At 45.3% G+C, this 27552-nt stretch overlaps 1 protein-coding gene and 1 long non-coding RNA gene across 2 annotated transcripts in view; one reads left to right on the forward strand and one right to left on the reverse strand.

Moving 5' to 3' along the window:
- LOC138849317 (uncharacterized) lies at positions 1-26639 on the reverse strand. The gene is made up of 3 exons (XR_011387997.1): positions 26084-26639; positions 11686-25898; positions 1-11389 (listed from the first exon to the last, which is right to left on the reverse strand). It is a non-coding gene; the product is annotated as an uncharacterized lncRNA (long non-coding RNA).
- Positions 25630-27552, forward strand: part of MB21D2 (Mab-21 domain containing 2) — a 124883-nt gene continuing 122960 nt past the window's right edge. Inside the window, exon 1 of the mRNA XM_051818908.2 lies at positions 25630-25902. Within this exon, the coding sequence (XP_051674868.1) occupies positions 25692-25902 (211 nt within the window). The 5' untranslated portion in view covers positions 25630-25691. The remainder of the gene's footprint in view (positions 25903-27552) is intronic.

Consider the following 27552-nt stretch of genomic DNA (forward strand, 5'->3'; position numbering starts at 1 on the left):
TTCCTTTGTTTTTCTGCATTTGTGTAGTGGTATTTTTTGGGGGGTGTCTGGTTGCTTTTATCCTTGGTTTGTGTCTTTGTGGTTTAGTGGGACATCTGTACTTTTGGTGAGTACCAAGAGATGTGTGCTGTATGTGGTCTGGTTGCTCTGTTCAGTATTCCTGGTTATAGTAAGTATCCAAGGTAAGGCCCCAGTGGGGCTTTGTAGCTCTCCTCTGGTTATCTGGATGGAGGAGGATGTTCACCTTGGTTGGTGTGACCTGTCCTCCTCACAGCTGCAGGACACCCCTGGTGTATCCAGTACTAGTTCGCACTGCTTAATGAACTGCACCTTTGATCTGTGGAGTCCTTCCTCGAGCATGGTTATGTTATGTTATGAGCTGCTATAGGTCTGTGGGTCACGAGTTGGTGCACAGAGCCCCCACCTACTGGAGCCTAGCTCACATCTCAATGGTGGTGGGAAGGTACAGGCTTCTAATAGGAGGGGCTTCCCCTTGTGGTAGAGCTTGTGTGGTAGGGGAAGGAACTCTTTTGGATTGTTGTGACCCTCATTTTTGGTAGGGGGTGAAGCGACCCCCACTATTTCTGGGTGCGTGGGAGGCAGGGGTGGTAGCCACTTGCCTGTGTCCAAAAGTAAAAACAAACAAGTAGTGCAATGGCTTATCCTTGTGGGTTGCAAGTCCCTGCAGGATGAGGAGAGGGAAGACGGAGGTGCTCCACCTCCCTATTTGTTAATTTTTTCTCCCCACATGGAACTTCAAAAGCAGTTCACCAAGCTCTCCCTCCTGCTGCTATCCACAGCTCTGTGGACCTGCAGATTCCCCTCTCACTTGGTCTGCCAGGGCTGTCGCTTTCTTCCCTGGATCCAAGCCTCCACTTTTTTTTTTTCTTATTTGCTCTTTCAGCACAAACCTTGACAATCTCTGCTGTTCTTGCTGGGTTTCCCACTGAAAATTCCCCATGGCTTTATCTCAGGCCTGTATTTTCTCCCCTTTTTATGAAAATATTAGCATGATTTAGACTTTTGTGTCGCTATTCTGCCATCTTGGAACCCCCCCTCATTGGTCGTTGGTATAAAGTTTGAGGTTTATGTCAAGGTTCTTATTTTTTGCATATGGACATCCAATTGTTCTAACACTATTTGTTGCAAACACAAATCCTGTCTTCACTGAATTTCCTTTAGAGCTTTGTCAAAAATCAATTGGCCATATTGGTATGGGTGTTTCTTGGTTCTCTCTGCTATCCCACTGATCAATATGTCTATCCCGTCCCCACTGCCAGACTGGCTTGGTTACTGCAGATTTACAGTTAGTCTTTAAATCTGATTGTGAGTGTGATTCACCCAGCAGTTACTGTTTTAAACCAACCAACAGTACAGCACAATGGAATCAGTTCTTTGCCACCTGGAGGATGTTAATAATATGATTTTTTTCATGTAGAAAGGGGTGGAGAAGCAAGCTGTCTGACCTACTTCCCAGTTCAAGGGAGAAAGGGATGGCTGTCATTTGCCTGAATGGCCTGGAAGTCCCCACTAAACACATTCACTATGCGTCTTATATTCTTACAACCCATTTATTGTGTGTGCTTCTGTGTTGAACATCACTGTAGACTGTGGGGAAGAGGAGGACACAGGAGTTTCTTCCTCCTATGATGTTTATACCAAACAGTAAACAAGTAACATATAAACAATGGAAACAAAACTGGATGGCTGTTCTTCAATGAATCAGCATTGAGTAAAGTGTGAAAGAGAGATTCGGGTATCTTAGATTGCACTGGTAGGGAATACTTCTCTGAAGGTGACATTTACACTAAATCTGAGTGGAGAAGAGGGGGATTCTGGGTGTGAGTCTGCAGAGCCTTAGCTGAGATCATGCTTGCTATGTTTGAGAGGCAAAAAATGACAGGGATGACTAGGGGAGTGAGCCAGGGAGAGAGATAGGAAACCAGTTCTAGGAGGTGGGCCAGGGGAGGTGAAAGGACTTCACAACCAGGACAGGAATCTGGGTTTGACTCTAAGTGCAATGGGAGGCCTTTAGAGAGCTTACATGAAGAAGGATTATGTGACCAAGCCCAGAACTGGGCTCTCAGAGAAATATAAGAAAATAAATATTGTGTGAATTTGCTCAATCTCATTTCCCATAAAAAGTGTTCCCTGTTCAAGTTAAGCCAATCTCTACACAGAGGCAATGTATGTATGATTCCAGAGAAGTCAAGTTCTGGACTCCATTCTCCGTGTCATGCTGAGTTGATCAATGACCCGTGGCAGGGAAGGTTGGATCCTGGGGTAGGGCAGTTCAGCTCCTCTGAAGCAAAGGAGGCTGCTGTCTCTCAGCCCTGTGAAAGCAGAAGCAGAGGTCCCTGTTTGCAGGCAGGGTGAATTGTTCCATCACAGCTACTGCCCCATGGTTCCCAATCTTCATAAACAATGTTAGGAAAATTACCCTAATATTACAGTGTGAAAAATAAAAGTCCTGCAGGGAAGGATTTTCCTGCCATTGGAGTAATCGGCATGGACTGTATTTCTGGGCAGAGGTATGCACAGCCTCCCAGAGACTGTATTTATTCTGTTTATTTATACTACACTCTGGATAAATAACTACCTGTGTGGAAACATAAACATTACACCTCTTCCCCATTATGGAATCACAATTTCCAGCTCTATGCCATCTCTTCTATCATCAATGTGTATATATAATTTTTATGGAGTTATAATCCCTGTGATGCTGGCTTCCTGGTGTTCTGGTTTTTGCTTAACATTTCACATCAATTTTCCCTGTGACAATGCAGCCTAAACGCTGACCCTTTCACAGAGCCGCACAGCAATACAGTCCAACAGGGACAGCCCACACTTGCATGGCAACCGCTGTTTGTCAGGCACCTTCTAAGCACACGACAACTCTCCCAGGTAGGTGGCTGCCATCTCTCTTGGTGTAGCTTCAAGATAAAGCAGAGACTTAAACAAAGGGTGTCATGCAGACCTTCGTTCAGGGCCCAGTCCCAGCTCAGGGAGAGTTAGGGGAGGGGAAGTGAAGGGAGGCAGGGAAGGGGGGAGAGTGCATTTCGGGACATGGCTGATGAAGCTGATTGCCAACAAAGGAGGTGGATTGCTCCTCACAGGCCTGTCTTCCCAGCAGACCACTCTCCCCAATGCTGCATACACCACCTCTCAAACAGCCATATTGGGGGGGGGGGTGTTGATAACAGCAAAAGCAAACCCTGACTCAATTTCTCTTCCTGTGCACGCACAACACAGACTTCTCTCACTCCTCATGTGTGGAGTCTCCTCACACCCACCAAGCATGTAATTCATTCTGCAGCTGAGTTTTCTCAGATCCAGTTCTACTCTGATGCTGCCCACCTGGAAATAGCATCAGACCCCATAGGTTGGGGGCTCAGTCCCCAAGACTGCCCTCTGTAGATTGTTTTGCCTGCACTTCTAACTGGCTATAAATTGGAGTTCCCAGTATATCCTTTTTGGGTTCAGCTAATTTGTTTGAGGGGCAGACAGAACTCAGGGTAACACACACATATCTGAGCTGGTGCATGTCACACCTCTGTATGAGCAGGGAAATCTCAGGGTAGATCACAAAGGTAAGCTTGAGGGCTTGAAGCTAGGTACTCTGTAGTTTGCCTACACAAAGTCATAGAGTGGATCAGAGCCCAGGTGACTCTGATGTGGCAGGAATGGCTGGAACATACAAGTGATTATATTATTGCACGGATTTTACAGATGAAAGATAAAGTGATTAAGTGCCTGCACCAAGCCATTCAGGTAGTAACTTATGGTATTACAATTTGAGCCCAAAATGCCAAATTATGCTGAACTTTCTCTTTGATTTGGAGAGATAGAGCATACCAAATGGATCTATGGACATGGATCTGAGATTTAGACCCTGGCTCGGGCATTTGGAAAACTGTTTCTCCATGTGTCTGAATTTGCTCATCTGCTTTTGGAAGAGTTCATGCTAAATAATCTTAAAGGTGTCAAATTTTGATTAATACTATTCTAAAAATCTGAAAAAAAATATTTTTTAAGTTTGCAAATCCTTAGGATGAAAATTCAGAAATGTGATCACTGGGTCATAGAGTAGGACTATTTTTAGGAGTTATAGTTTAAATTAGCAGATTGCCTTTGAAAATAACCACATTGGAACAGGTGTTGTGGCACAGTAGATTAAACTGCCACTTGAGACATTTGCAGCCAAAATCTGAGTGCTGTTTTGAGTCGTCTACTTTGCTTCCAACCCAGTATTTTGCTAATACACACCCTGAGAGGCAGCAGGTAATGGCCCAAATACTTGAGTCCCTGACACCATATGTGGGAAACCTGGATGCGTTCTGGGCTTCTCGCTTCAGCCTGGCCCAGTCCTAGCTACTGCAGGCGTTTAGGGAATGAACCAGAGGATGGAAGATATCCTGCCCTCCTCCCTTCCTCTCTGTCTCTGTCTCTCTCTGCCTTTCAAGTAGATGAGTATAAATAAAATAAACATTTATAAAAAAAAACAACAATCACACAACGTAGTACAATTATAATATCGTCATGATTGATGATTATCATTGGAATTAAGGGACATTATAAATAAAAATATTACTTTTTGATTACTTTATAAGCATGCAGTAGTACTGTAAAACTGTTTTGTTTTTTATTTCTTGGGTGGCTGAAACACCAAAGCAAACACCTCTACCAGTGGCTTCCCTAAGATTTCCTCTTGAGTGAATTTGCTTTGGCAAGCTGCTGCCTCTCTCTGGAGAGTTAACCTTGTCACCCCAAAAATTAATACATAGACTGAAGTCTCCAAGGCTGTTGTGAGGGTTAAATGAGACAACCTAGAGGATGTAGCTACTGCAGAACTACCACAGTTCAGTAAGTAGACAAGCGAGGGCTGTGGCATCTTCAACATTCCAGGAATGAGCCCAGAAAGCAGCAAGAATGCCCTAGACCAGGGACTGTGAAGAAGGATGTAGTCAACCACATTCTTTGCCTCCAGGTGGTTCATGCATTAGTCCATCCTGAAGGAAGAAAAGGTGAAATTAAATGGCCTACATGTTTTTTTTTACTGCAGTCATTGTTTGATGAGAATCAGATATCAAATTTCTCTCTCACAGTATAGCACTGATCTCAATGGACTTATACTTGAAGGGAGCTTCTAAGCCTTTGACACATTTGTTCTGAATTTGTGGCGACCTACTTATTCTAAGTTTCAATCTTTTAGCAGATAAGATTAAACATGGCCAAAGTAATGATGTCACACTTGTCATTCTTTGGAGATTTAAAAGAAATAGGACAGCACGCTCAGACGCTAGGGCAGACACAGGAGCCTGGGAACTGGGAATCTGAAAGCAGATGATCATCATGTTTCCATTTGGTGCCAGAGTTTCAAAGACAGAGAGTGATCCTTGGAGAACTCCAGGCTCTTTTTTCTGAGCCTTTTCCTCCATTCCTTGCTCTTCCCCCTCCTTATTTTTATTCTCCCATGAAAATCTGTGCTCAGAACGGGACTAAGAGGCAGGAGAGATTAGGCCCAAGCCCAGTTCTACCACTGGAGAGCTGTGAATTTTAGTGGGTAATTTCTTGTAATTCAGTCCCAGTTTTCTCACCTGTGGCTATGATTAGAGTCTCTTTGATTGCTTGTTCATAGTCTCCATGAATTAGTTTGTAAGATTCCTGATTTAATGCCAATGCTTTCTTTCTGTGGTCTCTACAGAGGCCTGATGTAGAATTTGCCAAATGAAGGTGGTCCTTCCTACTTCATATACTGGATTTTTATCAGCTTCTTCTTGTTCCTGTGAGTGATCACTACCATCCCATATTTCTAAGGCTGCCCAGGTATAACAGCTTCATAGGACAGTTCTAATGACTGACCAGTACCTTGTTGGGTTAACACAACAGAAGTTAAAAGTCTTGGTTCTGGAGGCTTGCTGTCTCTGAAAGTTCCAGAAAAGAACTTTCCTGGCCTCTTACTTATTTTTTTGTGATTGCTCAAGATCCTTGGTGTTCCTTGGTTTCAGCTGTAATCACTCTGATGTTCCTTTTATGAATGTGTCTTCTGTGCTTCCATCACTCCCTCCATATGAAGATACCAGTTGTTGGATTAACAACTACCTTCATCCAGTATGACCTCATCTCAACTTGATTACATCTGCAAAGATCCCATTTGAAATATCACCACATTCACAGGTTTCACTGGAACATGAATTTGGGGGACATATTCAACCCAGTGCATCAAGATACCTCCACATCCTTTCTTCTCCCATCTCATAGCTTTGGGTGTTGTTTCTTGTCTTTATCATGAAGAATCTTCTCCCAAGGATGACTCCCCTTTATTGGAGTCAGGTTTATCATCCTCATTATTCCCTTGACAATGGGATCTCCTTGCTTTAATCCAGGTTTTACAGGACCTGCTCTCTGGCTAATCTCATAAAATGGACAGGTTAGATATCTGAACTCCCCTGTTCAAAAACTCCCTTGCAGCCCCCAACTATCTATACTATAAGGGCCACCCTTCCTCAGAGCCATGCACAGATGTTTCCATGTGACCCCAACTCACCATCCAGGGTCCTACTCATTGAATCCCCCTCCGTGCACACCTCAGATTTCCTCTGTCCTTTACCTTCTCTGCCCTTGTTTTCCCTCTGTCTGAAAAGGCATTCTAACGTGGTCTTATTTTCCACCACACTTGAGAAACCAACTCTTTTCCAAAGTCAACCCAGATGCTCATCCCATGGGCAGTCACAATAATTACTCTTGCTCCAAACTTCTGTAATGTTTTGTGGTTTACTTGATACTTCTCATTCTGAAATTATTTGGAACTGTCCTATGTCTCTCTTGATTAAAATATGAGCTCTGAAGAGTGGGGTGCCTTTCTCATTCCCTGAATCTGTGGTTCTTAGATGTTTGGTACATGTTTTGAGGGAGGGGAGAAAGGAAGGAAGGAGGGGAGAAGGATGGAAGAATTCCAAAGCAATGGTTTTGAGAAAATCCTTCAAAAGAAGTGTGCAAATAGTTTTAAATTCAATAATAGTAAAGTTAATAAAAATAAAAATGTTACCTTTGCCCATAATTTCTAATTTTCATATTTATAAAAATAGCTCAATTCTTTATAATAAGCAAATAGTATTTACAATTACTTAATAAATGTATGTTAATAAAATGCATTTCTATCTTATAAGTGGGTTCTGAGTAAGAGTTTTTTGCATTTAAAAATTATGAAAACCATTTTAGAAATGAGGTCAGATATTGCCCCTGGCAAATGAAGTATTTGCATTTCCTTTTAGACTCTTAATCCCAAGAGATTTATTGAGGGTTGGGATTTTTGTCCTGTGGGGGAGATTAAAAGAGGGGAATCTTGTGAGGGCAAGAAGCAGAGGAAAATGATAGTGGACTTTGGGAGCTACAAAGACAGAAACAATTCTTGCATTTATAACTGATACAATTTCAGAGAAATTACTTAACTTCTCAAAAATGGTGTCTTTCTTATTAAAACGGGAATTAGCTCTAATGCTTAGTGTTGTTGAGAGGATTAAACAATATGCCTGACATGAATAACATAGGAGACACTTCATAAATGACATCCACCCCAATTACAAGGGTTTGCTCTGGTGAGAGGTGGCATGTCTTTTTCACGTGAATTGCAGCTCTAATTCCGACAGAAGTCGAGCAAGTGGATGAGACCGCCTTTTCCTCTAAATTGCCCCGAGGGAGAGTTAGCTAATGAAAACCACAAGAGTGAATTATCTGTTGAATGCATTCTTTTACTGAGCTCCATAATTACTTTTATAGAAATATCCAGTTTGCTAATTATCTTCTAAAAATCAAATGAGAGTTCTTCCTAATGTCCTGGTAGTGGCCAAGACATATTAATGGAAAAACTTCTGATTTTATTCAAGGATCAACACATTTAGAAATAAGTACCCAAATAGCTAGTGTTTGAGAGGGCATTGGAGCCAATCAAATAATTTCTTAGCTGTGGTCCTTTTACTCCAGGGTTTGGGTGAAAAGATTTTTCTTGAGGGATGACTGAAAAATAGAACTCATTTTCTGAATTAATTTGGGTCTTTAGAGGAAAGCCAGTGACAGATTTCCTGTCTTACCAGTTACTTTTCCTCTTCCAGATGTCAGCCCTCCTCTCACTTCCTGGGCCTTGGTGCACACTGGCTGGAGCAGTCGGCCATCCTGGAGGAGGTGGCTTTACCCTCTTCTGGAGGGCTCGTTCTAAGTTTGACTCATTCGTCCAAAAGGCTCTTACTCACCACCAGCCAGCAATCGCCACAAGCTTGTGCATATGCTTTCACTCCTGGGACCCGGAGTGTCCCAGAAGCAATATCCATGCCCTTTTATGGATCCCTCTCCTGTGCGTCTCTTTCTAAAATGAAGTTCCGGGGCCATTTCTGAGACTTGAGATCATTTTATCCTCACTGCCTTAGGCCTCAAAGAATTTAAACTTCTGTCTTTCTGCCTTTTAAATGTTCTCACTATTTGCCACAGTATGCCCTGGACAAGTCACCAGGGCTTTCATTTTAAGAGTTTTAGTTCCAATCAGAATAAGGAACGTTCATTATTCACTGAGAGAAACGACATGGGAAAGAGGGGAAGTTTCCAGCATCTTACAAAGCAAAGGAGGGCTCATGTCCACAGCTGGGATCTCCATTAACATGAGGGACATCTCCTCTAAACGTTTGAAAAGGAGCACTTTGCACAGTATGATTTGCTCAATGATATTTGGAATATTCAGTGATGTTGGGGATAACTGGCTTTCACTCAGAAATTGCTCTCTTTCCAACTAATTAGCACTGGATTCTGAAAAGAAGGGGGAAAGGGATGGCCTTCACTTTTTAAATTCTCTGAAAAACATCAGCTCTTTCAGAATGCATCTAATCCTTGCCGACGCCAGCCTCCCGCCCTTTCTCCTGCACGGCTCTTGATCATATTGAGCTGCAAAGATGCTTCTTGTCCCAGTATCTGTAGCCTAGCAGAAAGGTGCAAGCGTGCACTTCCTTTTCCACACTACGCCAGGCAGCTGTCTCCTGTGAGTGAGGCACAGACAGAATTAGGGAGTGAGGGGAGAGATTGTAGTGATAAAAATAACATGTCAATTATAACTTGACATGACCCAGGCAGTTAAGCCCTTCTAGGTGCCTGAATCTCATATCACAGCATTGGTTTGAGTCTTGGCTCCCCCATTTCTCATCCAGCTTTCTGATGATGAGCCTGGAAAAGCAGTAGATGATGGCCCAGGTGCTTGGGTCCCCGCTACTACATGGGAGATCTGGATGGAGTTCATGGTTCCTGCCTTCACCCTGCTACAGCCCTGGCTGCTGTGGGCATTTGCAGAGTGAACTAGCAGATGGATGATCTCTTTCTCTCTCTGTCTCTCCCTCTATTTCTGTTACTATCTTTCAATGAATAAAAAAATTTATTTTAAAAATTGACAAAGAAGACTGGAAGAAATCTAGAAAAACTCGCATTGTCAAATTCTGTTCATTTACATTTTCAATACTTTTAGAACCATGTGGTCAAGAACTTGTATCTTTTTCTCAGTCTCATTTTTTTTCACATGTAAAATGCTGGATGAGATAATTATTCCAGCTTTGACCTTCTAATACCTTACAATTCTAGATTATTCATACATGTTGACAAAGAAATCTAAGGACAGCATAAAAATAAACCAACTGGGCTCCCTACCAACCAGAGACAGCAGCTATTGTTTTTGGTTGTGGGACCAACATATTTTTTCATATTCTGCTGCATATTACTTTGTGTATGCCAAGTTTTGAGCTGTTTTGCCAAGATTATTAATGCAACACATCCAATAAATGCAAAATAAGGAGAATATTGAAAGTGTTAGTTAAAAGAAGCATGGAGAATAATTCGGGACATGGGGCAAGGTCAATGTAAAAATTTAAAGTAGCATGATTCCCTTAACTACAGGAAATATTTTTTAAAGATTTTTAAAAGATTTATATATTTATTTGAGAGAGAGTTACAGAGAAAGGAACAGACAGAGAGAAAGGCTTTTCATCTGCTGTTTCACTCCCCAAATGGCCAGGAGCTTCTTTTGGGTCTCTATCATGGGTGCAGGGGCCCAAGCACTTGGGCCTTCTTCTACCGCCTTCCCAGGTCACAGCAGGGAGCTGGATTAGAAGAGGAGCAGCCGAGACATGGACTGGTGCCATATGGGATGCCTGCACCACAGGCAGAGGCTTAGCCTAGGCTTAGCCTACTACACCAGGGTTACCTCCCACCAAGGGGAATGGCCACAGTGAGTTTTCAGAGATGAGCACAGACCTAAGCTGGGTCAGTCTGAGCTCCCCATGGCACCTTCCAGGGACTCTTTATCTGGGGCCATAATCTCTAAAACCTGTGTTACGCCTGGAGCTGTTGGAAGCCATTTTGTGACTGCATGGAGACCAACTGCGAATGAAGCCAAGCACAGGTCTGGCGCATTAAGGGAATGCCTGAACAACCACAACCAGACTCTCCTACTAGAACATTCTGGCTCTGGGAGCCAATATATTTCTCTAGGTACACTTGTTTATTTGTTTATTTAATTTGATTTGAGTTATTGCTGGTAATAAAACCTCCAGCATTTCAAGAGACCTGACTATAACACTTGGTTTTGATTTTTCATCTTTTTATGGCACTCCTGTTGTGTGCCAAGACCTTTAATGGGCTGATTAATTGCCTACAGAACCAAATTAAAGCTCCTCTGCTTCATTCTCAGCACCTTCCACAGGGGTCCACTTGTCCTGCTCCAAGGGCATAAACCTCAGACCGCCCAAACACTTAATTCTTATAGGAACACATGGTATCAATCCATTTCTGTCCTGACCTCTAGAAGTCCACATGTGTTAGCTGTTCCTGTGGAATTATTGCTGCTTTGAGAGTAGGGACCATGTCTTACAGACACTGCTGTTCAAGATTTTCCTCCACAACTCTACACCTTGTGACAGTTCAGTTCTTAGCCTGGTACAGAACCAATAAAACACTCAGCAAACACTTGTTGAATTACATTTCCCCGGCAATATTTCTTTGGGAAGTAGACTTCATTTTCAACAGGCTATCCTTTTTCCTTCTAAGAGGAAAGAGACAATTTGGGGAGGAATTTATAGCATGAAAAAGTGCTGAACTGACCAAAGCCAACTTGGAGGGCAGCATTTGAAGGTCACCTTTTTCTTTTTTTTATTTTCAGTGCTCATGGAGCGAATCAGAAAGGGGTTCCCAACAACCGACCCAAGTAGGACTCTCTTTCATATGTGAAAGAGAAATCAAATTCTTCACAGATCAGCTGTCCAAGAGCTAACATTCATTATTCTCAGCACATGATAATAGATAGTATTTGTTGAATATTTTCCCTTGGGTTCTTTCTTCCAACTCCAGAAGTCACCATTTCCTGAGAAAGACACAAAATTAAGGTGTAACAATTCCTCATATTTGTATAACAATTTTATAAGTTTTATTTCCATTTTGTCTTTTTACCTGCCCTCCACAATAACTTTGTAGCTAGGAGGCGAGAATAACGCCCAATTTACAGAGATGGAAATCTGAAGTTCAGGGAGGCCAGGGAACCCAAAGGCTGAGCTGGGAAAGAACAGACTTGAGCTGTCAGGCCTTGTAACACAGCCGTATCACTTCCCCCCAGGTTCTCTATCATCACATGTTCTGGTAGGTGACCGGAAGGCAGCTCACAGTTGGTGCTCAAGAAGACAGATGTGAAGTCAAGGAGACAGAGGGGAAAGTCCGCATTTGCCGCTTACTCTCGTGTGGCCTGGAACAAGCTGCATGATCACTTGGTTTCCTACTGAGGAAATGGGAATGATACTGTGACTTCCTAAGGAGAGTGAGGATGGACTGACAAAAGACTGATGAATGCCCAGCAAATATTGATTGTTAAGAACAAGGGTGTTGGGTATAGGGAGGTAGCAAGGAGTGGTTACTAAAGGCCTGGAAACTGGAATTCAAATCTCCATTAGATCACATAGGCTAGTACCTGATCTATGTGATGTCAAATATTGCTACAGTGGGAAACAGCCTCCTCTTTGTAGGGACATCAAGAAGAGAAAGAGAGCTGGTACTCAGCCCCCAAATCCTTAGGAATCCCCAGAGTTTATCATTTAGATATTGTCCTTGGCTGACTATGCGAGTGAACCTGTCCATGTCAAACTATGATCTCCCAAGGAGGACAACCGAAGCACTGGGATTCCAGTTGGAGAGGCTAGGTCTCTGCTACTTCCATATCACTTGAGATTTCTCATTCCAAAACAAATGCATTGCTTAAGTCCTGCTGCACTCTCCCAGCATGACAGTACCTTCTCGTTCAATGCAGTCTCCTTCGTGTGGGTCAAGGCCTGGAAGACACAGATGTTTCACCCTGTGGCCACGTCCCCACCTACCCCACACTCAGCTTCCATGCAGCCTTGTCCATCTGGAAGTGACTCGTGACTTTCCAGACTCCTCAAGTTCCAGGCCCAGGCTTTTTCTTATCTACCTGCCTTGGACTTGCCTCAGGTATTTTGTGAGGCCATTGCTCTACCCTGATGATTGCCTGGAAGGATGTTCACTCTGTTTTAGTCCAGATTCTGCACTCCAGAGGTATATGCCCTTGTCCTGAGGCTAAAGTGAGACATAGCAAATGAAACCTTGGGAGCACATGTTGTGGCGCAGCAGGTTAAACCACCACTTGGGATACTTGCAACCCATGTTGGAGTGCACGTTGGAGTCCTGGCTACTCCACTTCAGATCCAGTTTCCTGCTAATGCATCCTGGGAGGCATCAGATGATGGCTCTAGTGTTTGGGTCCCTGCCACCCACGTGGGAGACCTGGATGGAGTTCTGAGCTAATAGCTTTGGCCTGGCCCAGCCTTGGTTGTTGTGGGTGTTTGGGGAGTGAACCAGTAGGTGGAAGTTTCTCTATCTCTCTCAGTCTCTGTTGCTCTGTATTTCAAGTGATAAAATTAAATAAACATAGGCCGGCGCCGAGGCTCACTAGGCTAATCCTCTGCCTTGCGGTGCAGGCACACCGGGTTCTAGTCCCGGTCGGGGCGCCGGATTCTGTCCCGGTTGCCCCTCTTCCAGGCCAGCTCTCTGCTGTGGCCAGGGAGTGCAGTGGAGGATGGCCCAGGTGCTTGGGCCCTGCACCCCATGGGAGACCAGGAGAAGCACCTGGCTCCTGGCTTTGGATCAGCGCGGTGTGCCGGCCGCAGTGCACCGGCCGCAGTGGCCATTGGAGGGTGAACCAACGGCAAAGGAAGACCTTTCTCTCTGTCTCTCTCTCCCACTGTCCACTCTGCCTGTCAGAAAAAAAATTAAATAAACATCAAAAAATAAACTGAACCTTGTAACAGTAGATTATAACAATAGATAAACACCTATTCCTGGAGGGGAAATTTTCCCAATCAAAGGCCATTATTTAGTTGTTGTGATTGCTGTTTATCTTCATCAAGATGCTCCATGTCAATATACAAACATGCAATTCCAAGGAACAGACAAGGCACCCCTAGCCACACTTCTACCCAGGTGAATTCATACGCTGTGGATGGTTGAACCCTGCCTTCCCTCCAAATGTGATGCAATAATCTGGTTTGCCTGTCCTGCAGGATTGTTGTGGGGATTAGTATTAAAATGAGATACTATACTGTCATCCGCATTATGTAAATATCTAGCTATATGATCCTAAGCCTCTAGACACATTCTCCATCTTTGGAAAATAATGGAAGAACAGCACCGCAAAGCAAATGTTCGGTTATCCACGCAGAAAGTTGAACTCTGATCCCTCTTGAGTGTTTCGCATGTCAGTTAATACCCACTCCTCGATGATGCTCATTTATTTAATACCCCTGATCAATAACCTCATTTCTCCCCAGTCTCCCTTTTACTAGCCTCTCTGATAGATTTAATTAAAGTAATGCACTTCATGAAGATATGAAACCAGGCACCTGATGATGTCACTTCCTGGTTTGGGTCCCCTCAGCTTCCCTTTCATAAAGTAGAAAGTGGGAGGGGCAGAGGGGATGAAGAAGTGTAATTTATCCAGCATGAAACTGGATAAAGACTGGTCTGGAGTCCTCTAATTCCTGTAATTATCTTAATATTTTTAAATGTGACATTAACCTCAAAGCCAGGACACTCATTTTGAATGCCATAAAATATCATTTCTCAGAAGCAACGCTGGGCTGGTTAGCTCATTAGTAGAAAACATGAATTCATGTGTAGGCAGAAGAATGAGTTCAGTGCCAGGAAAGGGGAGGGCGGCAGTGAAGTAAGTAAGCTAAGGCATGTCTATTCAACAGCGATTTGCTAACCCAACAGCTATTCCTTCAAATGACGCAGGGGCCTGGGGGATGGCAATATCTCTGTGTTCCATGAAAATTACTCCTAGTGTTTCTTACACTTATCAGAGAATGACAAGACTGTTTCAAAGATTGAAACAACAGGAAGAAAGTGTTCTCCTTTCTTTGGAATGGCAGTGGGTGAAGAGTTAGCAATAACCAGCTTCTGAAAGAACCTGTCACCTGGATACAGCACCCTGAAAGATTCCTGTGTGACTTTGCAGGAATGGCTTGATCTCTCTGTTTTGTCTGCAAATGTGCTAATAGCTTTGGCATGAGTACTGGAACAAGCACAGAGTAATCACTGTCTAAATAAAAGATGTCTTGATGAATGTTCTATATTTCAGCCAAACTGAGCCACTCAATGTTTCTATGTACATCACACATTTTACTGACGCCACACTTTTGCGTATGTCATTTCTCCCATTAAGAATGTCACCCGCCTGTTTCCCTTGTGCTAATTTTATCCATTCTCCAAAGGCAAGGTCAACTGCTTCTTGTGTTCTCAGTTCTTCCTGCTTCTTTACCTGGAAGCATTGTTCTTTCTTCCAAACCTGCAGACATAGCATTTGTTCTTTAGCACTTATGGATTTGTAGAGCTATGTTTTTATGTACTTTTTTGACTAAATGTCTAATGTTCTGCCATTAGGGGGCCAGGGCTATGCATGATTAATTTCACAACGTGGCCTGTGATTTGTACCTAATAAATGTGTGTTGTGTAGGTGATGTGGTAATCAGTTTTACTGTCAGCTTCACTAGGCTACTGTGCCCACTTAGTTAATCAAACACTAACCTAGGTGTCGCTATGAAAGTGTTTTGTGGATGTTGGTTAATATCCACAATCACTTGACTTTAAGTACAAATTACCCTGGATAATGTGGAATGGCCTTATCCAATCAGCTAGAAGTTGAAATATCCCATGAAAACAAAACACTAAGCCTCACAGAACAAGATATTCTGTAGCATCATCTCCTGCATGAGCTTTGAATATGCTGACTTACCCTCTACATTTCAGATGCTAGCCCTACAGATTTTGGATTTGTCAAGCCTTCTGATGCCACAAACCAATTCCTTTAAATAAATCTTTTTTAAAAAATTATTTGAAAGACAGAGTTACAGATAGTGTCTGCTAATACTAACCGATAGAACAAAAAAGGGAGAGAACGATCCAACATGGGAAGTGGGATACACAGCAGACTCATAGAATGGCAGATGTCCTAAACAGCACTCTGGCCTCAGAATCAGCCCTTAGGGCATTCGGATCCGGCTGAAAAGCCCATGAGAGTATTTCAGGCATGGAAAGCCAAGACACTCTGGCCAAAAAAAAAAAAAAAAAAAAAACCACCTAAATGAAAGATCTCTGCGAGTGAGATCCCAGTGGAAAGAATGGGTCATCAAAGAAGGAGGTACCTTTCTCTGAAGGGAGGAGAGAACTTCCACTTTGACTATGACCTTGTCTAAATATGATCAGAGTCGGTGAACTCAAAAGGCTTCCATAGCCTTGGCAACTCATGACTGGAGCCTAGGGAGATTACTGATGCCATAAACAAGAGTGTCAAATTGTTAAGTCAACAACATGAGTCACTGTGCACTTACTCCTCATGTAGGATCTCGGTCCTTAATGTGCGGTACATTGTGATTTAATGCTATAACTAGTACTCAAACAGTATTGTTCACTTTGTGTTTCTATGTGGGTGCAAACTGTTGAAATCTTTACTTAATATATACTAAACTGATCTTCTGTATATAAGAGAAATGAAAATGAATCTCGATGTTAATGGAAGGGGAGAAGGAGCGAGAAAGGGGAGGGTTGCGGGTGGGAGGGAAGTTATGGGAGGGGGGAGCCATTGTAATCCATAAGCTGTACTTTGGAAATTTATATTCATTAAATAAAAGTTTAAAAAAAATGACAGAGTTACAGACAGAAAGAGAGATCGAGAAATCTTCTATCCTCTGGCCCATTCCCCAAGTCACCACAATGGCTGGAGCTGGGCTGATCCAAAATCAGGAGCCTCTTCCAAGTCTCTCACATGGGCGCAGGGGCCCAAGGACTTTAGCCATCCTCTGCTGTCCTCACAGACACATTAGCAGGGAGCTGGATCAGAAGTAGAGCTGCCAGGACTCGATCCGCCATCCACAAGGCTTCACCTGCCATGCAACAGGGCCAGTTCCTATTCATCTGTGATATTTGTTCCATTCCCTTAGACATCCCTGATACAGGTGGAGAGGTTAATGTAGTATACTACATCATTTACCAGCTACACTAAGTGACTTATCTGAAATGAAAGCTTCAGGAGGACCAGAGTCTGTTTCGTTTGCTGCTGGATCCCCAGTGTCTCAAAAAGCATCTGACACCTAAAGAGTGGGTCAGAAAAGATGCCAAATTAATGAATAAAAAAGACAACTTTGTGGGAAAATACCATATTTCCCACGGTTGAGACATTTACTGGGCTATTTTACTAGGTTTTTGGCAATGGTGGCCATTTATAGCTTTGTAACAGCAATTGATGGATTCATAATGATGCATGTCTTGAGTAGACAGGAATGGCAGAAAAATCCAAGTCCTGCAGTTCTGGGAGTTTCCTTAGGCAAATCACCTCTGTTCTCCCCACCTCATCTCCACTTGTGGAATTAAGATTTCATGTGATGGCACTCCGATCTTCCCCTCTTCTTTAATATTTGAATTTGTACATGACTATACCCTTAACTTCCATCTATTTTTGTTGTCATGCATATTTGAATATTATTTAGTGCCTGATGATAATTTCTTCATTACTAATCATGCCATCATCAGTTGCTACCTGAAATTTATAAAGTTGCTCCTTATACTGAAAGAACACTGCAGCTCAGATTTCTAGGACCAGACTTCTTTCCCATTTAGGTTTTGAAGAAATAAGATTCCTTAAGGCTTTTTACCAAAACCACAATTCCTTGTATCCAGGTGCTTTATCATCTTGGCTACAAAGCCCCCTATATACAATTCATCTTGCACCTGGGTTTCAGAACATCAAACCTTTCCTTTGAATTTTAGGGCCAGAAAATTATTTTATAACTGTTTTTCAGCCTTTCGCAAATACTTCCCAGGGTATTTTCTTTGGGAATCTATTGTTCCCTCTTATCCTGTGGGGAGAAATATTTCTGGAGTCTGATGTACCTGCTGGGTCGTGGCTGGACCCTAGAATCCCGAGGCCTTAGATCCATGCCCCAGGGCTGAGCTGCTGAGTGAATTTCAGCAGCAGGCTTTGCTTCCTCCCCCACCAGCAGAGAAGAAGAAGCAATTAAGGAAGATGCGCCAAGTAGGGGGTCTTAATGCACTTACAGACTCTCTTCTCTTGGTTTTAGGCTAATTCTTTTAGAGTAAAGATCCTTAAAAAAAATCTTAGAACATCCAACTATGGAATGTCCAGCTGTGCACGGATGGACTGGGGGAAAATAAACAGAGGAATGTGTTAAGGATTTGTGCAGCGCACAAGATTGCTTTATTTGTCTTTTCATGTTAGCTACAGTCACAGAATGTCACGCCTGGATAACACCTTATCTGGTGCATTTACACATGAAGAAAAGAGATTCAGAGGAGGGGGAAGATTTTCCTCTGATTGTGGAACTAACCAGACTAGAACAGAACTCTCCTGACGTCCAGCCCACTGCTTTCATCTGAATACGCATCCATTTGGCATACTCCAAACAAATAAACAAACTTCAGGCAAATGTCATCAAAATGCTCACACTCATAGATATCCCCAGGACCTACGTGTAAGCACACAAGAATCATCAGAAATTAATTAAATAAAGGGATGTGTTTTCTTCTTTCCTCCTTTTCTTCTCCTCTCTCACCTTTTTTCCCTTTGCCTTTGCCCACTACACTGTGGAGAAACATTCAGGTTTTGAGAGCAGGGTTTTGTTTTCTGCCTAGCAAATCCTAACGGAGAAGGCTGGGTCCGGGAATATATTTATGGCTGTTTGTGATAGTGTTGTCAGAGCTGAAGGAAGTCAGCATTTTCCTCAATGCCCTCTCCAGGTTTTGCAACGTGGAATTTAAAATGAGCCTTGGACCACAGCTCAACACATCTGGCCTCAGGTCAAGGGATACAACTCCTTGTTTTTGTATACTGCACCAGGCATGGCTGGAGAAGGAGGGGGGAGGAGGCAAGTTTTCAATAGACTTGATACGGTGCAGGGTTTAGAGAATCCAATCCCTTTGGACAAGGTCTGGAAAACAAAACAGGACTCACTATGATTCCCTGATCAGTTGTACAGACCTGCTCAGAGAACAGGTTTTTATTATTATAAAATGAATGTGTAAATTAACATGCTAAAGAAAAAATTTTTTTATTAATTAAAAAAAAAAAACTTATGGGGCAGGGATCTCCTATTAGCTGACTCATTCCCCAAATGTTCACAATGGCAAAGGCTGTGCTGCACCTCCATCAGGACTGAGCCAAAGCAGGACCAAGGCTTGAGCCAGGAGCCAGAATGCAACCGAGGCCTCCGGCGTGGGTGGTAGTGACCCAGTCGCCTTAGCCATCCCCACTGGCTCCCAGAGTCTGCATTGGTGGTTATCTGGGGTGAGGAAGCAGCTGCAGTCAGAAATCAAACCCAGTCATTCCAATCTAGGTTGCAGGTGCCTCAACCAATAGACTAATGCCTGCTCCCAGGGGGGGAAAATCTTTTCTTTTCCCTGAGATCTATGAATATAGATTTGGGGTTTGGGCTACGTGTGATGTTTGTGGCATGTTTCTGAGCCACAGGACTTCTTTGCACAAGGGGGGAATGAAAGAACTTGCTGGAACTAGAGACTAGGAAAGTCAGAAACAAGGAATATATATTTTTCAACTTAAAAAGAAAAAATAGACACAGTCTTTGATCTCAGGTCTTAGGTGAAAATGGCTATAAAACACCTTGTGTTTAGCACCTAGTGTAGCTCCGTTGGGAGGCATTTCCTTGTAGAAAGCCATTCTTGGTTATTCTGCTAACCGAAAATGGATCACAGAATCAGTCAGTTTCTCAGAGGTAAGAGGCACTGGAGGAGTCAGAGTCTGGGTTCCACACCCACTGAAGAGCCTCATCTGGCACAGCCTGGTCGGTGATAGATGGGTGACACAGGTCTCAGCCTCTCTTGTGACAGGGACTTTACTAATTCATAAAGCAGCACACTCTGGGCAGGGCAGCTCTTGCTTAGAACACCTTGCACATCCTCAGCTGCAGCTTTGATTTCTGAAGCTGTGCCCATCTCACATGATCCCACCCTCTTCAGCCACTTTAAAAGAAAAATTTCTCCTGAATTAATTAATGGATCACAGCAAAAGAAGCCAAACACCCCCATTCTTTCCATAACCGAGCATCACCCTGCATACTTGGTGCATGGTGTGGTACCCAAGATACACACAGGGATAGGACACGGATTGGCCTGGAGGATCTCGAGCTGGGCCTGCCTGCAAGTTCAAGGCTAGAAGGGGATGTAAGCTATTGGTTGTAACAGAGATGTCAGATTCCCCAGAGCAGCTGAGGGGCTTAAGACTTTGTTCATTTACAAACAACACTTAGTGCCGGTGCCGTGGCTCACTAGGCTAATCCTCTGCCTTGCGGCGCCGGCACACTGGGTTCTAGTCCTGGTCGGGACGCTGGATTCTGTCCCGGTTGCCCCTCTTCCAGGCCAGCTCTCTGATGTGGTCCGGGAAGGCAGTGGAGGATGGCTCAAGTGCTTGGGCCCTGCACCCCATGGGAGACCAAGATAAGTACCTGGCTCCTGCCATCAGATCAGCACAGTGCGCCGGCCCTCAACACGCCGGCCGTGGCGGCCATTGGAGGGTAAACCAACGGCAAAGGAATACCTTTCTGTCTCTCTCTCTCACTGTCCACTCTGCCTGTCAAAAAAACAACAACAACACTTATAGTTATTTATAATTGCCTGCAGTTAGGTACTTCGCCTTTTCTTGCTTTATGTGGAGAGGTCAAGTTGAATAGGCTTCCCCTCAAAGGTGGATCAACTGGAAATTTGGACTTAGAGGTTATTCTGTTGTAAATTTATTGAACAAATCGTCTGAGCTTAGTTTCTAAGGTAAAGAGGAATAGAAAGTTTTGCTGGCAATGAGGGAACTCGAGTCAAGCTTTGGGATGAGATCTGTATGGGAAACACTGGGTGAAGTATGTCCAATCCCTAAAAGGTAAGAGATTACTGGTGTTTTCTGAATACTCAATGGTAGCTAACAGTGGAGTCGTTGAGGTTTGGTGGAAGGAACCTGGATCATTGCTCGGAAGACCTGTGTTCACAGCCTGAGCCTGCCATCTGGTTCATTCACTTACTTTTTCATTTGTCATTTGTTAAACACTCGTGGGCTTTCCAGATCCAGTGATAGGCACAGGGATACACCTGGGACCTGCTGCCCCATGTGGAACATGTACTCTTGTGAGGGGGACAGATGACATGTGGGAAAGCACAGACATCAAAGCCCAAAGGCAAACCAGAGTCTATAAGGGGCGACCCCAGCCAAGACTTGGGGTGCAGGAGGTCTAGAAAACCATGTCTAAATAGAGAGGTGATAGAGGACAATTACTGCCTGGTGACCTCACAAAAATCTCTCTGAACCTTCCTTTCTTATCTTTGAAGTGGAACCATCAGTACTAGTCCCAGCTAACCCACTATAGCAGAAAGTTGTGAGGAGGCAATGAATGAATTTTTGTGATGAGTGCTTTGTGGAGCAGTAAAGTGCTCCCTTGCTGCAAGGCATGTTAATAACTGTTATCAGATATCGTTATGTCCAGTCCTAGACTTTTTCTTCTTTCCATACACACAGATTTCACTGCCTTAAGGACAGCAGGAAGAGATCAAAGCAACAGACTGGGGCAGGGAGATTTACATTGCTGTAATTATCCGTGCAGCGAGACCACCCCGCTCCCAGGATTACTGGGAGAAAGTGTGGGACAAGGCTCTCTTAACCATGTGAACACGAAAGAATGGGTATGCCTCACTTGGGCCCCATCTTTTGGAACTCAGTCGTCTGCGTGAAGAGAGTTGTCCATACTGTTTTGTGAACCTCGCTAACATTTCAATGGACGAAAAGGGCAGAAGTGCCCCATTTGTCCCAAGCAGAGACACGCGCACCTGAACAACTTTGTGTGACACAGATTTAATTCTAGTCCTGATTATCCACCTATTCCCAGGAAAATGCAGTAGCCAAGTTATTTCCAAATGTTAGCAATTCCCAATTCCAGGTGTAACTAACATTAATTTTCAAATGTGGTGAGCACATTTTGCATGGGGATCATTCTCCATTGTTTTTTTTTTTTTTTTCCCCTGTGATTTCGGTCACGTGTCATGGTTTTGCCCATGCCCCTTCAGTGGACTGGAAACCCAGTGAGCATTTTAGTAAGTTTGAAGTTAGCATAAAGAACAAAAATGGTGCTGTCTCTCTTCCATAGGCAGGCTCCCTTCTTTTTCTTCAGTTCTCCCTTCTCCAAGACTAAGGCAGTGGACAGCGTTTGTCTTCGAAGCCCCTTGCACCAGGAACATTCCACATGCCTGTGATGTTTGCCTTTTTCCTGCCTACACCTTCAAGTCATAAGAAAGCCAGGCCACTTGCATTTTTCAGACCTTCACTGAGAATCCAGCTGCCCGAGAAGGTCAGGTCTGGTAGCCTGGGCTGCTATTTCAATCTCTGTCAGACCAGAGAATCTTTGTTTAAAATTATATTTTGTTAATCCATCATGTGGATGTGGAGCTTGCTATTTTTAATTCATGCTCTGCACAGCTCAGTTATTCATGGCTGAGAGTTGGCCACAGAACTTCAGAGCTGCACTGAAAAACAAAGAGCTGTAGAGAAGCAAGATGAAGGTGTCTTTCACAGTCTAAAAAAACTCGGAGTGGGCCAGTGAAGGGATGGGAGTTTCTCTGTCTTGATTTGCTTATTTATTTATTTATGTATTTATTTATTCTGGTTCCCAAGTTTTATTCAGGAACCTATACAAAATATTCCAGATAAATAAGTTTTAATCCTCATCTTTCTCTCTCTCTCTTTGGTCCTGCTTAATTTGGAAGCAACATAATTTGTGACTCTTTGTGTTACTGGTTGGCTGCCACCAATCTCATACTGGTCTTCTTCATATATGTTTTGGTGAGATATTGCAAAGGACCTTTGGAAAAAGTCATCTCAGAAGTTCCTTGTTCCTTTGATGGTTCCCACCCCTTCATCCTCTGCATGAACAAGTGAAGGAAGAGCCAACCTCAGTACTTATTTGGATGGAAGGCTCCGGTGGGGCTTTCTTGGGTCATTTGTCAAATCCAGAAATGTGCATTTTTATTACAAGGCTTGGGTTTTTTTTCTTAACATCTTCTTATGATTATTCTTTTTTCTTCATATTTCTTTCCATTTCCCTTCCTTCCCTTAGATCTGCACACAAAAGAGACTTGAAAATGGAAGCACTTAATTAAGACTCCAGTTTCTATAACTATATTTGCAACAACTCTTAAGTGATGCTGCGAATCATCGCTAGTTTACACTGAGATACGTAATTGTACCAAAATTGCCTGTGTGCCGACTCCCTGGACTTTGAGGGATGGTATTAGTTCATTCATTCACTCAGACATAATTATTAAGGTCAGAATATGGCTCAAGAGGTACATTAAATGCAGTGTTTGCAAAGGTACACAGAGAAAGCACTCGCTCTTGAGTTCATCTCCTGGGTCCCAGAGGTTATAAAGTCTCTGAAGAGACCAATCAGGAAATGATGGCTCCTGGTCAACTTTCTCTATTTTTCCAATTGAACAAGGGATATTATACCATCTTATCAGAGTTCTAAGAGAACCTATGCAAGGTATTAAGCTTCACCACTAATACACAGGCTTACTGAGGGTCAGTGAGTCATAGAATTGTGATTTAGCTGATGGAAGGAGAACAGACAAGGAAGAACCACAGCAAAACCAATCATTGACACAGACTGCCATGGCCCAGAGCTAAGGCCGGACTGGGAGTAACTCCTGCTGACCACCTGTTGTCTCTCTATGATTATAATGAATATCACAAGAAGAGGTAGAAACATGGGGACAGCCATGCATCATCCACGCTTTTAGAAATTCACAAAGGTGGCTATACATTTCTGCTTGAAGTATTTCTAACTGTACAGCACAAGTCGGAAATAAACTCGAAAACCTTTGTGATTCAGGGGATACCTGCTTCAGCCAGCTCTCTCACAGAGGCCTGCCATTGGATCATAAGAGAAGTGCTGGTGGATGGGAATGGATTAATCTGTTCCAACCACTTGTGTGGCTTATACTACTGCTCAGGTGATGAGAAGTCAGGGCAGCATGGCAGAGGGGCAAAAGTCAGAGGTTTAAGTAGTTTCCTCGTTAGTTCATCAGTGTTTATATAGCACATGTCTTCCCTTTTCCAGACTGGACATGTGAGAAAACTTGTTTTGGACACCAAAAGCAAGACACTACCTGGTTATGTCAAAATCCTTCTCTCAGTACTTGATTCAACACACAGAAAGGATCCTTGTGTAGGGCCAAATGTTGTGGTGAATTCCAAGATGAGCCAGACGGAATCCTCACCCTCAACAATCTCCTGGTCTCATATTTGCACTCACAATGATTAAGCACAGTCAATATGCACTGGTGTCCCAGGTAAGCTTTGGAATGGGTGCAATGGAGGTTTCCGGGGAGGAGAGGTTGCCGTCAGCTAGGAAGAGGCTCTTGGAGCTCTCTGGGTAAGGCAAGCATGGACCGGGCCTTGATGAGGTGGGAAGGGAGTAGAGAGGAATTCTGAGGAGCGGGGAATGTCAGTGGTCAGATCTGTGCTTTGTAAAGATCTCCTTGGCCATGATGCGGACTAGATTATGGCACAGGCAATAGAAGCTGTTAACAGCCCACATCTATGAAGTAGTTATAGGATGTCAGTCCTTGCACTAAGGGCCTTGACCTGCTTTATCTCACGTCTTTTCCTTCAAACAACTTGCGAGACAGGAATTGTTATTATTCCCATTTATCCAGAAGACATGGCAGACACTGGAGTTCCTTCCAGGTCTCACAACAGTTTCTATTTATATGAGAACCCAGGTGAGACAAGGGAAAAAAAAACTGATCTAAATCAAGGATTGTGGGATAGAGAACAGATGGATGCTGGAGAATTAGGGAGAAAGATCACTCTTGTTTCTGCGAGCCCGTGGGCCTCCCAAGTGTTTGTGTCATCCATCTCACAGAGCTTAAGACCACCACCATGAGATCCCATTGCCTCAAGGGCTTTTCAGGTAAGTGTAGATCTCACTGCATCGTGGGCAGGGACGGGTCTGTCCACCCACCTGCCCGCAGTGAGTGCTCTAATGCTTCAGTTGAAAAAGAGAATCTTCTCCTAGGCATTCCACATTCACTGGTACCTAGGGCAGGTCATTTGGTTTCCCCTCCCCCACTCTCACAGCTTAGTTCCTCTATGTTTATATTAGAACAGGTTGAACCTCATTAACTCATTATGTGTTAAATTGAAAATGCTGTTATCCAGGAACATTAATTACCTAGGTCAAAGGGCAAAGGTAGAGGTACTTTAGCGCTTAATTGGAGCGGCCACACAGGTCAGGATAGTTATGACCCGCCACCCCCACCCCGTTTTATTTTTAAATAGGCTTAATCTTGTCACGCTTGGCAATCCAAACAAAAAAGCGCACAAGCAGGTTTCCTATTCCTCAAGGCAGGTTCTTTCACCGTCTAAACGTCTCGGAGTTCTCGGGATGGAGGCGGAAAGGCGTCCTGGCCCAGGACACCGCCCTTAAGCTCTGGCGGAGGCTGACTGCCTCCCCGTGGAAGGCGCACCGCAGGCCCTGCCCCCAAGGGTGGGGGTGGCGGTGGAGACGCCCACACCTCGCGCCTCTGCCCCAGTACAGATGGGCAAGTGGCAGAGGCGCGCAGAGCTCTGTCACTTATTTATTCCTGTCTCCACCGGGTGCGCTGTCCCTTTAAAAGGGGACGCTGGTGCTGGCTCCGCGTAACACGGGAGCCGGCAGCTTGTTGATTTCAGAGCTGGTGAATTTCACATTGTTTCCACTTCACTTTCCCTGCCCTGGGGGAGGCTCCGCGCCGCTCCGCCACCGCCTTCGCCTCTGCCAGCTAGGGCCAGGGGAGGGCAGGGACCTGCAGCATCTCCTGCGGGCGTGGGGCCGGCGGAGAGGGTGTCGGGGCCACACGCGCACCCTCGCTGCAGCCCGGCTCCTCCCGAAGCCCGGCGCCCGAGCGCACGGAGCGGGGGACCGCCCGCCTGGACGCCCGCCCACGGGCCGGGGCCGAAGCCCGGGAGCCGGCGCGGGGAGGAGGCCCGGGGGGCGGGGTGGGGGGCGGGGGTGGGTGCTGCCGCCGCCGCGGAGCTGCTGCTCGGCGCGTTTTGCATGAAGATGGCGGCTCCCACCGCCAGCAAGGCAGCCTCCCTGGGCTGTAACAACAAGCCTGCGTTCCCGGAGCTGGATTTCAGGTCGGGAGCGCGGGTGGAGGAATTGAACAAACTCATCCAAGAATTCACGAAGCACGACCAGCGGGAATACGACGACCAGAGAGCGCTGGAGATCCACACGGCCAAGGATTTCATCTTTTCCATGCTGGGTAAGGAGCAAACGGGGGAGGTGTGTGCGTGTGATGGGAAGCGGACGGGAGAGCCCACTGCCCCCTCTCCGGCGCTAGCCTTGTCCGTTTCCTTCCCGGAGCCCGGGGATAACCGGTCTGTGTTCCGCCCCCTCCCTCCTTCCTCCGCCGCTAGCCGAGCCGCCTTCCCTCCCCTCCTTACTGTACTTTGTGCAGGGTGCCCCTCTCCCCTCGGATCGACTGCTCTTTTGTTAATTGCTCGGCCGCCGGGGGCTGGCAGGCAGGTGAGGCGTTGGAGCTGTAACGTCTCCCCGCTGGGGAAGCCGCGCGGCGCAGGTGCGACCCCGAGGCGCTTGCTCCACGGAGGGAGCTGGCTCCCGGAGGCTCGGCTCGGCTGCTGCGCACCGGCCGGGGGCTCGGCGCCCGAGCGACAAGTCGCTCCGCCCGTCCTGCGGCGCGGCGCTGTCACGCCTAGCCCCCGGCGGCCAAACTTGTGGGGTGTTCCCGAGTAACCCGCCCAAGTAGTCTGGGAGCCCGGAGTTCCTGCAACTTTGGTTTGCCAATTGACTTCCCTTTGAAGCGGTCGGAAGCATTTCCGGTGGCGTCTCCTGCTTGTTGCTCAGCCGGGAATGCCTACTTCCCAGCTCGAAAATGACCCAGTGCGGAGCTCTGCCCGCCGGGGCGCGCCGGACCCCTCCTCTTTGTGCATTGTCCTTGCGCCGGGCGGAGAGAGGTGCCCCCTTACAGTCTGGGGCCGGGGAATGCGCCGCCCGCTCTCAGCCCCCTGCCCCTTGCCTACAGGTCCGGGAAGACTGTTGCGTGCCCAGTAAAAGGGAAATAACCCGGAGGGTTTGGCAGCCCGAGCGCCCCCCGCTGTGTCCGGCCGCCGGGATTCTCGCTGCCGAGCTGCAGCGTGGAGCTCCAGTTGGGGTAGCGGCGCCTGTGGTGCCACCGTGGCCGTCTAGCGGCGTGCGGTCCCGCGTTAACACCCGCAGAACTGGGCTTTGCCGCGGTGCGCTCCGCGCGTGCCTCCGTATGCGCTCCACAAATGCATCCTCAGCCGGTTGCCCAGGTAGTGGAAAATTTGATTTGCAGAGATCTTTCGTCTTCCTGCTGCAGCCTACTTCCTGGGTTTCAGCCGGCTGTGGGTTGGTTCTGGCCTGGGATGCCTTCCTCACCTGGCTCCAGTGGCTCCCTATGCAGCTGTAACACTAACGCTTTTGCAAGTTGGATGGAACCTGTTAAACCTCTGGCCGCTTGGTACCCTCTGCTCCACACCTCCGGAGTGTATCCTAGCGTGTGTATGGAGTTGAAAATCTCTTTATAGAGATACTCGCCCATTTAATTATTTAGTTGATTTAAAGGTTCTTTTTCTCTTATAAAAAAATCTGTAACCTGGTGGGTGTGCGCTTCCAAAGGGAAGCCTCCAAATGCTTCTGAGCTTCTGGCTCTGAAATGCAACTCGGTGATTGGAGGGTGGGGACGCGCACAGAGGCCCAGGGCGGTTAATGAAGTTGCCTCATCATGGCCTTTCTCCTTGGCATCGGTAAGAAAGTCTGTCATTGTGTTACTTCAGCACCCCCGGCAGATCTGGTGCCTCCTGGTCATTCACTGGGAAAAATTGTGGGTCATGGATGGTCACAGATCAGAAGACGGGAGAATGTGGGGAGG

This window comes from Oryctolagus cuniculus, chromosome 4, assembly GCF_964237555.1.
Source record: "Oryctolagus cuniculus chromosome 4, mOryCun1.1, whole genome shotgun sequence".
Lineage (NCBI taxonomy): Eukaryota > Metazoa > Chordata > Mammalia > Lagomorpha > Leporidae > Oryctolagus > Oryctolagus cuniculus.